Here is a 13,047-nt window from a genome sequence, read left to right on the forward strand (position 1 = left end):
TAAAAATTAAGTAACAGTAATACTAATATCGAAAAATTAAGTAACAGAAACAACAAATATTAAATTAAATTAAATTCAATTCAATTCTCTTTATTGCGAATTTGGGTTAGTTTACAGATCTTAAAGGTATTATTACTGTACGTCCAAATTCTACCATAATAAAATAACAGAAACAACAGAAAAATAGTTACGGGAAAATTAACAAAAAAAAAATAACAATAAAAATAAAAAAAATTATTGTTATTATAGCTAAAAAAATGATATTAATATAATATTATTTAAACAAACAGGTATAATAATAATTAAGAATTCTATAACATAATTTTAAATCAAAATTAAAACTAAAAAATATTAAATTAAAACTAAAATAAATTGAATTAAATCTAAAACCTCATCGAGACCACCGCAGCGAGGCATTGTACCCAAGATGCTGGCAGCATTACCCCTTTGGATGGCCAAACTAATTCTTTGTTAAAAAAACGATCATACTAAAATATATCATGTTGCACCATACAGATTCGACCTGTTTCAGCGGATTACAGCAAATTAAGCTTTTGGTTCATTGTATATCATGGACTTCCGCAAAGTAACGCCTGCTTCTATACAACATACTAAAATAGTTTCTAAGTATTGCTATGCTAACAAAATAAGGTTGCCGTAATAAAAAAATATGATTAAAATACCAACTATACGAACATTTAAGTAGGTACATGTTTCAGGATTTTTGGAAATTCGACCCTCTCCCTATTTTCAAAAAATTCATTCAAGCGAAGCCACGGTGGGTCAGCTAGTAGTAGTCATACTTGGCTAGTGTGGTGGACTATGGCTTAAACCCATTCTGAGAGAAGACATGTGCTCATTATAGTATCCTGTTTCAGTAGGTATAGCTATTTATATCGGGACTTAATAAAACTTAAAGTCTTTTGGATCCGAGTCGCATGCGACGCAAATTTTTTCCACCGTAAATGGTCCATCTGAAAGTAAAGATCATATTTTACATGACTACCCAAATAAGGGGTGTAATGTTTTCAGACCTATTCAACGATACCCTAGACTATGGGGTAGACGAGAAAAAAAAATCATCCCCACTTTACATGTAGGGGAGCTACCCTAAAATATATATATATATATATCTATATATATATATATATATAATCACAATTTTATTTCACCACTTTGTCGGCGTGATTAATATTTATACCCATGCCAAATTACAGAATTCTAGCACTAATAGTCTCTGAGATTAACCGAGGACGGGCGGACGGATGGACATGGCGAAACTATAAGGGTTCCTTGTTTACTACGGAACCCTAAAAACTGTCTTTTGCAACAGATGGATGAACAGAAGGGAGAAGAATAATAATAGTATTTCTTATCAAAATTAGTGTGTACCTATCTGGAACCACTGGGTGGTGGGTATTCCTGATTCCAGCCTCGCTAAGGCTATTGCCTCCCTCAGAGCGAAAGCGATCGCAATGCTCATACACGTAGCAGGCTCTCCCGTTGCTGCAAACAATTACAAATCCATCGGTTGATCGTAGAACAAATGCAAACAATAATAATAAGCAACGATTAATCATTACAAATCTAATGAATTATTCAGAAACGCATGGACAGTTAACCGACTTTTATCCTATACATAACTTTATTGAATATAGCTAATGAGAACATAACTGACGATATCAGAAACCGGGCATTAGACAATTGACCCGAGAAACAGATTAATATTATGTGCCGAGAAATATACGTATGGTGGTGCGCCCCTTCGAGGCACTTATCTCTTACGAAAGAGAGAGATAATACAACACTTTATGCGACAGAAAAAGAGGCGTTTATTAAATTTTAAGCCGTAGTGCTTTGTCCAATTACACTTTATTGGGTAAGTACAGTAATAAAATCTGCTATTTATTTGAAAGTAATTGCCGATTTAATAAGGGCCATCTTATGAACTTTGCACGCCATTGTATCGCAGATTGTGACATATGTACCAATCATGCAATCTTTCTATATATAAAAATGAATCGCTAAATGTGTTGCTGATCGCAAATATCGAGAACATCTGATCCAATTTCGCTAATTCTTTTTTTTATAATATTTCTTGAAGTGGGCGGATAGTTCTTACGGAGAAAAAAACTTAATTTAACCTCCCCCTCAATTTTCTAAACTCCACCCGAGCGAAGCCGGGGCGGGTTAGCTAGTAAATGAATAAATATAAATTTATATAAATGACTCGGCAACTTTGATCAATTAGGTATATTTTTGAGGCATGAAGGATTAGGCCCAATTTGTAACTCAGAAGTCCGATGTTGGTTGATTTGAAGTAGAGTAAACGAGATGTACTTCTGATCTCTTAATTATTTTAATCTAATCAAAATTAGCCTGTACTTTTCCACGTCGGGGCAAAAGGCGCCCTCCGATGTTTCCACCATTCCCAATTATGTGCTCTTTAGGCCACGTTACTGTAAATTTATTTAATTTATCATACCATCATCAACTCAGCCTGCCACGCTGGCGTTGACAATTTTGCAGATTTTGCCCATTGTCACCTGGCATACAGCACACTACACACTACGTGTGTACCGTATGCCAGAACTCTTAAATGAATCATTGAATATAACATAACAGGTAACCTTTTGCTCCAAGAATGGTCTCGTTACTAAAGGACCGGCGTCGGAGGTACACCCTGAAGTCCTCCGGAATGTCCAGAGCTTGAGGGATCCAGTATTCCCAAGTGCGGTGGGTGAGCAGCTCTCCAGTGTCAGGGTGGTATTTCAAGTTCTCACTTGTCCAGTAGCCAACGCCAAAAATAAAAGCTCCTTCAATCTAAAAAAAGTCGTCAATAGTTCTGATCTTCCTTTAAAAGCTTCCATAAAAATATACAATCTAGTAATTAATGACGAAAGAAAAAAGCTTATAGAAAGTGATATCCACATCTTCGTCTCCGTGACGAAGACGAGTGCAGGACTTAATGTTTCTTGGAGAAATTGTATCTTCAACATTCACTGTATCGACTAGTGGAATAAAATAGCGGTTTTCATTTTTTATTTTTTGAATTTTTAGCTGATTCTATTCCCGGGTGAGACAAGCGAATTTGAGATAATCTTTGAATGTAGTTTTATATCTTTTTAAACATAAGAGACTGTTTCCTTTAACTAAATTGATCTAACTTAAGGATTTAAGGCAGTTCTCCTCCAGGGCCCATGATTATTTTCCACCCTGTATATATTAAACTGTCTAAAAAATTATATACTATGATGTAAAGTTAATCTTACTTGGCCAAGATCTATTTCAGGATTGACACTACGACCGGCGTCTTCAATTAAATCAACTCGTAGAATTGAATGTTCTCCTGTCAACACATCAACTTCAACTTCAGCCAATGTTACTCCATAAATATCATATTGTTGGGAGTCGGTCACGGAAGTATAATAATGGACTTGCAAGTCAACCTGCTGTCTATATGCTTCTTGTAACAAGTCCCTCCAAGAGGGATCATTCATCTGATTTCGTATGGGCGCAAGTCTTGCTAGCAGTTGTTCACAACATCTACGTACACCTATTCCCACATTTTGAGTTGTTACACTCGCTCCAGTGGCAATACAATTGGGAGCAATCATGCTATCATTGGGCTTTATCTGAATCTTGTCCACGGGCAATTTGAGGAAGTAAGCAGCAATTTGTATTGCCACAGTGTTTACTCCTTGACCCATTTCGATGCCACCGTGCGTTATAGACACAGTACCGTCATCGGGATAAACCGACATATTTATTTCTAAGTTTTGATACCCAGCTGTGGGCCATCTCATCCAACTAAATCTTAAACCGCGTTTTTTCCATCTGTTGTTTCTGTTAAATTCATCGGATGCAGCTTTCCTCTCTTCATATTGTGAGTTACTTTTCAATGTGTCCATCAATTCTATCAAATCACTATGTCCTACTCTATCTAAGTTTTCTAAACGCACCTCGACCGCATCCAAGTTAAGTTCATATGATATGCGCTCCATTACTAACTCAGCCATTCCTATTGCTTCTATCGTACCTAAAAAGAAATGTTATTCGAAATTTAAACAATAACTTCATCTTAGATATTATGCAATGCTATATTATTGTAAAAATAGTATTTATTTTAAACTGTCTTACCAGGAGATCGGACCCAGCTATTAGAAGCAGTATCTGTAACAGCATTATATCCCGCATGATCCCATCGTTCCTTTCTGTAGCAATTGTAGTAAGAATCAATGCCAAACTGCATAAGAGGTTCATTGTATACATATCCGTTGTCACTAAAAAGGTCATTTCTTAGATATTGAATTTCACCTCTTGAGTTAACGTGAACCTATTGAAAAGGATAAACAATAAAATTATTTTTTATGTTCGAACGTTAGAAATTTGTAAATAATGAGAATAATGAGAATTGTATAATTGTGTAATAATGAGATCTTCGACCAAAATTTATTGTTATCACAAATTCACAAATTAATAATAAAATGGAAAGTAATTAATAATTAATGGATCATCTTGTTTATACACCGTGTCATAGATGTTTTCCCGCAGCAGGCCAATTTGCCCTCAGTAATACTATCGAGGTACAGGAGCTATCGCAAGTTATAACTGTTGGTTCAAAGTAGCTTTCGAGTTTTGTTTTTCACAATGAATATAAATACTTGTACTATTTTTGATTTTAATAATTTTTATTTTGGACAAAATAATTTCGCTGCGGGAAAACAAACTAAAATTTCATGTTGTATTTACTTCATAGTTTCTTGAACAAGGCAAGCGTTTTCCTATTGATTTCATATTGACTTCAAGGGGTGTATTAAATCTGCAGGGTCGATTGAGCTTGTGAACTACCAGAGCACTAGCTACAGCCACTTGTGCAGATCTGGTCAATTTGAATCCGTAGCCGCCACCTAGTCGTCGGACGTAAACATCAACTCTGACAAAAAAATGTAGTTTTATTAATTTCAAATATCAGTTAATACAATTACAAAATTGATCATTCATCGTCATCATCATAAAAAACCCATCGCCGCGCCGCTAGCTTACTAGTAGGCCGGGCTCTCCTCTCAGAATAAGAAAGGCTTAGACGTTAGTCCATCCCGCTGATCCAGTGCATTGGGAGACTTTACACAGCACCTTTGAGAACATCATGGAGAACTCTCAGGCACACAGATTTCCTCGCGATGTTTTCCTTTGCCGTTAAAGCAAATTATATTTAATTGCTCAAAATGCACATAAATATGAAAAGTTAGAGGTCAAGATTGAACTCACGACTTCCCCAATAGAAGCCTAACGCCTTAATCACTAGGCTATCATCACATAGCATAATACTGGAAGTTAAATATATGAAATAATACAACCACAGAGTTTCTTGCTGTTTCAACTAGGTAGGAATTGCATTCTGAATGAGTGGTAGATCTACTTACCGATTCAAATAGAACTTGTACCTAAATGTTTATTTGCAGATACAATTTTCCGACTTTTATTTCACTTCATCCGACACTAACTCCTTTAAAACATCAAGAGTTTTCAAAAAATGGTTTAGATATTATAGGTCACACTTTTTGCTAATTAATAAGAGAGTTTGCATCATTTAATTTTTAAAGGTGCTATGGTGATAATCCTATATTTTGGAAATACCTGTTGTCATCTACGTTTATAGCTCTTGCAGTTGCTTGCTGCACCAAGTCCATCCACTGCGTCGCGGATATCAATTTGATTCCTTCTTCAGTAGGATAAGCTACGCAAGTTAGGGTCTCCATAGTGAAAGCGTATTGTGAATAAATTGTGTCATCTGCGTTTATCACTTTTGTAGTATCTGTCCCTCTATCCGTTGCTTGAAATCGCACAAACTCAGAATACTTAGTAGGATCATTTTTATTGACTTTTATATCAAGAACCGGCCTTCTTACGTTAGTATATTCAACATGTACTAATTCTGCTGCCTTCTTAGCTATGCTTTCACATTCAGCAACAATAACACCTATAGGTTGATCGTAGTATTTTACTGCGCCATTACAGAATAGTTCTTCATTTCTCAAGTTAAATCTGTTAGGGGCTGGTATGAAGCTATTTATGCCTGGTATGTCTTCTGCTGAGTAGAATGCTACAACACCAGGTTCACTCTGGAATCCAAGAAAAAAAACCATGCAATCAAAATCCGTATTCATGTTGTTCTAAAACAATTTATCTTACCAATGCAATTGAAGGATCAATTTTCGTTATAGTTCCAAGCGGGACTTTAGCCAGAACAAACTCCAGGAAGACTTCCCCCGGGAGAGATGGGGTATCGTCAGTATATTTTGCTTCCCCCGCGCATTGTATCTAAAACAACATCAGTTCTGTGTTACACAAGAAATAAAAGACTTATTTTGTTGAAGTGGACGTGTGCCGGTTGACAATCATAATGATGATGACTGATGGTACTTACCAAGCCATCAATTTTTGGTATCGGTTCATTGACTGGCCAGACATTTGGATTTGTTTCAAACACCTGAAGACTTTTAGACACTGGTCTGGAATCTCTTAACTTGTTGGCTCCAGAGCAATAAACTGGATTCAAAATTTTGTGAGGACACAGCTCCAGAAGACCCTGAAATTGATGAAATCTAATTATACACGAAATTTAAAAATATATAATTAAGAGACCAGAGCCAAGCATGTAAAAAGGATAGATTGATACACTGTAGTGTACCGAAAAAGAGATGTCAATAAAGTAATATTATACGACGGGATCAAAAATAAAATAAAATATTTTGAAAATATAAACAAAAATAATTACCTGACATTAGAAACTTTACGAAAATACATAAAAATTTAATACCGTTTCTGCCAAGTTTTTGATTAAATTTACATCACTTACCACTGGTTCAGAATGCCGTTTCTTTATTTAATATAAAATGAGACTTAAGTCGAACTTTATTTATTTTTTATTTTTATTATTACATTATTTTATTAACTTTACCTTGTAAAAGAGCCCCAAGGATACTTGTCGCTTGTACGCCACTGGTGGGTCAAGCAAATCATTCACGAACACAAGCTCCTTCTGCAGTATATCTAGAGCACCTTGCAGAGTTTCATTAGTGAACAGCTCTTTACCCTTCAGATACCGCTCAGTTTGGTACGCACGGGTGATGGTGACGGAGAGACCACTGTATACAATTCTGCTGTCAATAACCATGGACTTCTCATCTATTTTGTAGAGAAACCCAGCATGGACGAGTGCATGAGCGTTCTGGGAACGTGGCATTATCTGAAATCAAACTCACTTTAATAGAGAAAATTTCAGATCAAACGTAGTATATAAGTTTGCCATTGTCTTTAGACACTTTTTGATAAATATTTACCTTAAACGTCGCTACTTTGTTTTCCAAGCTCAACGGCGGTAAAAGAACATTTAAAATAATTTTTCCAGTCATGTCTTCAAAGAGGAATTCTTGCATTGTTAAAACTTTCTTTTGGTCAGGACCAGTCACTAAAAAAAAGTCCGGTCAATTTAGACATCCAAGGTTACAAAAAGTTACACTTGACTTAAAATTGGTAGGATTGTTAATACTCGATCGATCCGACACCTGGAAAAATATTTACTCGGGGTCAAAGTTCACAAATACGGGTTCTTCGCGATTATCAGCAAAACGGAAATGATTTATCATAGAATCAACCCAGACAAAAATAATAAATCAGATGATTATCTAATCTGCAATTTTTGTCTGGGCTAATTTTATGATAAAACTTACCGTTTTGCTGAAAATCGCGAGGAACCCGTTTTTGTAACTTTTCACCCCAAGTAATTTTTTCCAGGTGTCGGATTGATGAGGACTTTTCACATTTCATTTATAATAGTGTTTTGAACAATTCTACCATTTTCAAGCTATGTGTGATTTTTGTAACCTCACCCCTATTTTTGGTCTAATTTTACCGGACTAATAAGGTATATTATGGATAATAATCGATGATGTTAACTGAATATAAGAAGCAGGCGTCACTTTGCAGAATTCCATGAGATACAAGGAAACATAAACTTAATTTGCTATAATCTGCTGAAACAGACACAACTGTTATGGTACAACGAGAATGCACCGCCCCTCCCAATGCTAATCATCAAGCTAGCAAGACGCATCACCACAACAAAGCAATACCATACAACTTTTTTATTGCGTTTTGGAGAACTTGCATGATGTATCTCTTTGATTGTTTTGTTTGTATAAAAATTAGCATGTCGTTGGCGCGACTTTGAAGTTTTTACCCATTCCAAAATCGTCCAGCGCGCCTAAGCAAATCACTTCAAAAGTTTTACACTACAAGGCTGATCGTACTCACTAAGCTATTTTCAAGTATGTTTTATTAACTTACGTATAGTTACCTCCGCACCAACAGTTTCGAAAAGTAGAAATACATCGGATTTAAAGTCGGAATGTTGATTCTTTAAAAACAAATTCCCAGCCACTGTGGCTAACTAAAAAAATAGACGTATTTAAAGAAATAAATATATCAGATATATAAAATAGTAATAAGAGCTTCTTACTATAAGTCCCGAAAGTTGTTCATGCGCGTGGCTGCCATTTTAGAGACGTCAGGACTAGACTGAAGTTCCGAGCTGATGCTATATTTTTATTTCGGCTGACGTCAAAATGACGTTATTTCGATGTTAATGAGACATGGTTCCAGCGCAATAGCAATTTGCGGGACTTATAACTTCTAAAAATATAAGTTTACATAACTTAACACTGAGAAAAAACTTATTAGAGTATGAAAAACTGTTAATTACGTTTCTGACAGTGACATGGGCAACTTTCTCCAAATGATCACTTAACACTTTGAGATAATTGAAACCCTCGTATCTAGATAGAGCTTTAAATGTTTCTAAAGCCTCGACCAGCAGTGTTCCACCTCCAAGTACCAGGTTCTGGTCTATATAATGACCTTTCAGCTCCGCCACACCACTGATGTCTATTAATAGTTTGGGATATTCTAGTATTGGATATACACCTGAAAATAAAGGACTCGTACACGAAGAGTTCCGTACCATAGTACAAGAAATACTTAACCCTTTTTAATTGTTTTTAATTTTCATAGTAGCCATTTTGAAATTCTTATTATATTTTGTTGTTATAGTGCCAATAGCAATACACATTCTGGGGAAATTTCAACTCTCTGTCTATAACGGTTCACGAGATACAGCCCGCTGACAGACAGATGAACGGAAGGACAGCAGATGCCTAGTAATAGGCACCCTAAGGGTACGGAACCTACAACCATTAAAAGAAAAATAATATTCTTATTATGGATTCATAAGAAGTAGGTGATAAGTAAAACAGCTAACTTTATAGCTTGCTATTTTTGCGGGAAATTTAAATAACATAGTTCACCTTTTCCTGTGTTCCCATTAACCAGCATATAAGATTCCGCCCCTTTTTCCTGCCATAGATAAAACACTTCAGCTAAAGTTCCCACTCTGTACCAGTCTCTATCGTCACTTAGTTTTATATGTAGCACTTGATTATGTTTGGGAACGATACACCAATCCGCATGTTCACATTTAGACCCTGTACATGACTCTTCAGATTTCTTACATATTTTCAAATCTTCAATGTCCAATATGTCATTGGGTTTGGGAGCATCGGAGGCGAATGTCTTAAATGCCTCCAATATTGGTCTGTATCCTGTGCATCTGCACAGATTGCTTCCTATGGCTCTCTCTATTTCTCGCATTGTGCGTGGTTTTTCTTTTAAATAGCTGAAAGAAAATTCACACATTCTGTGAAGTGTGATAATATAATAGCATACTTATGAATTTATTATTAGCAACATTGTATTTATTATTTATGATTAGTTAGCACGGAACGTTTTTGTTTATAATTTCGAATACAAATGAGCTAATCAGTGAAACGCCCTTCCGGCGTTCGAGTTTTTTCCAGCGCATCTATAACCTGATTAGGTACGTTTAAAAGAAGTTTCCCTAGCGCTTTCAATACAAACGTAGTTGGTTCACTTTTGAATATAAACAATAAAACTCAATGAACTTATGTTGTTGAGACAATACTCTACTTACTTACTCTACTTACTATACTTGGTATAGATTTTAGGTACGCAAAGAATGTCTTACTTTAAGTTGGACTATTTAGAAGTTCTAGTTAAGAATGTTGAGTTAGCCTGTAAGTGAGTCGCATTGATAGTCCTAAGTTTATATAAGTCGTCATTATTAGTTTTCTTTGTATACCGTTGGCTTCCTATTAAATAAAATGAAATAAAAATAAATACTCCATCAACATGACAACCGACATGAGGGGTGTTAAGCGACTCTTGCATGCGTTGACATAAAGGTTGAAAAGCTTAGGGGAAGTTAAGTCCCCCTGTCATGCCCCGCACTCCAACCGATATGTCTGCGAATAATTTTCGGACGATGGCACGACATTGACCTGGTTTCGATACGATTTGAAAATCCTAGTAACTTCTTCGGGCAGTCCGGTATCTTTCAATTTCTGCCATAGGATATCGTTATTAACCAGGTCAAACGCCTTGCTAAGGTCCAGAAAACAGGCATTAATATGCGTTTATCTAACCGAAAAGTACTTTTCCTTGGATTGTTCAAATGAAGTAATGGAGTCAGTCAGTTCACCTGTACATGTTCATAATCATCCCCGGTGAGCAGTACCCGCACTGAGAGCCACCTTTCGCCGCCAACGTGCTCTGCAGCGGGTGGTAGCCTTCCAAGCGGTTGCCCACCTTCTCTATTGTCGTGATATCCCAGTCTTGACATGATGTTATGGAGACCATGCACTGAAATTAACGATTGTCTTTGTTAAATATGATTACAAGTTAGTTTATTGGTGCCTCGGAGCTCGAGGTGATGACGCAGATACTTACAGAATGGACGCCCTGAGGTGCTTCTCCGTGGCACTTGACAGCGCTCACGATGCAGGCGCCGCATCCTGCCTCCAGGCACTTGTACTTGGTGCCTCTGAGCTCGAGGTGATGACGCAGATACTTACAGAATTGACGCCCTGAGGTGCTTCTCCGTGGCACTTGACAGCACTCACGATGCAGGCGCCGCATCCTGCCTCCAGGCACTTGTACTTGGTGCCTCGGAGCTCGAGGTGATGACGCAGATACTTACAGAATTGACGCCCTGAGGTGGTTCTCCGTGGCACTTGACAGCGCTCACGATGCAGGCGCCGCATCCTGCCTCCAGGCACTTGTACTTGGTGCCTCGGAGCTCGAGGTGATGACGCAGATACTTACAGAATTGACGCCCTGAGGTGCTTCTCCGTGGCACTTGACAGCGCTCACGATGCAGGCGCCGCATCCTGCCTCCAGGCACTTGTACTTGGTGCCTCGGAGCTCGAGGTGATGACGCAGATACTTACAGAATTGACGCCCTGAGGTGCTTCTCCGTGGCACTTGACAGCGCTCACGATGCAGGCGCCGCATCCTGCCTCCAGGCACTTGTACTTGGTGCCTCGGAGCTCGAGGTGATGACGCAGATACTTACAGAATTGACGCCCTGAGGTGCTTCTCCGTGGCACTTGACAGCGCTCACGATGCAGGCGCCGCATCCTGCCTCCAGGCACTTGTACTTGGTGCCTCGGAGCTCGAGGTGATGACGCAGATACTTACAGAATTGACGCCCTGAGGTGCTTCTCCGTGGCACTTGACAGCGCTCACGATGCAGGCGCCGCATCCTGCCTCCAGGCACTTGTACTTGGTGCCTCGGAGCTCGAGGTGATGACGCAGATACTTACAGAATTGACGCCCTGAGGTGCTTCTCCGTGGCACTTGACAGCGCTCACGATGCAGGCGCCGCATCCTGCCTCCAGGCACTTGTACTTGGTGCCTCGGAGCTCGAGGTGATGACGCAGATACTTACAGAATTGACGCCCTGAGGTGCTTCTCCGTGGCACTTGACAGCGCTCACGATGCAGGCGCCGCATCCTGCCTCCAGGCACTTGTACTTGGTGCCTCGGAGCTCGAGGTGATGACGCAGATACTTACAGAATTGACGCCCTGAGGTGCTTCTCCGTGGCACTTGACAGCGCTCACGATGCAGGCGCCGCATCCTGCCTCCAGGCACTTGTACTTGGTGCCTCGGAGCTCGAGGTGACGACGAAGGTAGTCCAGAAGAGTGGTGTCGGACCTCACGTCACAACCAACTATGAAGCATGTTTAAATTAAGATGGGACGCGTATTCTTTGAAAATTCGTACCTATTCACGCATGTTTTAAAGATATCCTGATTGTATTTAGTAGGAAAATCAAATCGCGGAAGAGTTTATCCTCAAGAAACCTTATGCCATGCGTATGAGGAATGATGATGCAAAAATGCTTCGTGCGTGACAGATGGAATTTTGACATGGGATGGAAACTTGCCTGGTGTCTTACGGTACAGTGGTATAAAGTGAAAGAAGGGACAAGATCAAACACTCCTGAACACACTCCGAAATATATCCAATATAAAACATCGGTAAACCAGTAATCTTACGGTGATTCAGAAATAAGTTGGTCCGCCCCTTGAATAACCCCATGTTGTAATCTAATGGGAACACCACCGAAGGGAGTTGATTCCACAGTTTGCATGTGCGTGGAAAAAGGATCTGGTACAACGGGCGGTTGAAGTGCTCCAGACACCCAGCTGGTAAGGGTGGAATTACTTACGGTGGCGCGCGGTGCGGTTGTAGAAATAGAAGGATAAAATGAGGTCAAACAACTCTTCAAAGCACTCCCCATTATAAAGGCGATAGAACACGCAAAGTGAGCTTACGTCTCTGTGGTGCTTTCCAACGAGTCGGTTAGTTTGGCATCGTCCACAAGTCGAACAGCTCAGCTCGCCTTTGGATCCGATCAAATGGAAGGAGTTGGTACTGGGGTGCTCCGGCCCAAAGTTGAGAGCACTCCAGAATATAAATGTGCTCAGGCACGAAGTACCGCTTTGCTCTGTTGAGCACCCCGAGCTTTTTGGAGGCTAATTTTAAGCTAATTTTAAGATAAACTTAATCTCATAATACACACCCGAATGCTTAACGCCGTTAACAGAGAACTGGACTCTATCCAT

General features: G+C 38.9%; 1 protein-coding gene across 1 annotated transcript; it reads right to left on the reverse strand.

The window, feature by feature from the left end:
- Positions 1–903: 903 nt before the first annotated feature.
- LOC117989671 (uncharacterized) lies at positions 904–13,047 on the reverse strand. Its single transcript, XM_034977063.2, has 17 exons — positions 13,005–13,047; positions 11,992–12,149; positions 10,619–10,779; positions 9,369–9,736; positions 8,768–8,988; positions 8,353–8,455; positions 7,347–7,474; positions 6,965–7,252; positions 6,431–6,592; positions 6,196–6,324; positions 5,641–6,125; positions 4,753–4,936; positions 4,141–4,336; positions 3,273–4,039; positions 2,631–2,823; positions 1,393–1,506; positions 904–974 (listed from the first exon to the last, which is right to left on the reverse strand). The coding sequence occupies exons 1-17, from the start codon at positions 13,045–13,047 to the stop codon at positions 904–906; spliced, it is 3,771 nt and encodes a 1,256-aa protein (XP_034832954.2).

The sequence above is a fragment of the Maniola hyperantus genome, chromosome 16, assembly GCF_902806685.2.
Source record: "Maniola hyperantus chromosome 16, iAphHyp1.2, whole genome shotgun sequence".
Taxonomy (NCBI): domain Eukaryota; kingdom Metazoa; phylum Arthropoda; class Insecta; order Lepidoptera; family Nymphalidae; genus Maniola; species Maniola hyperantus.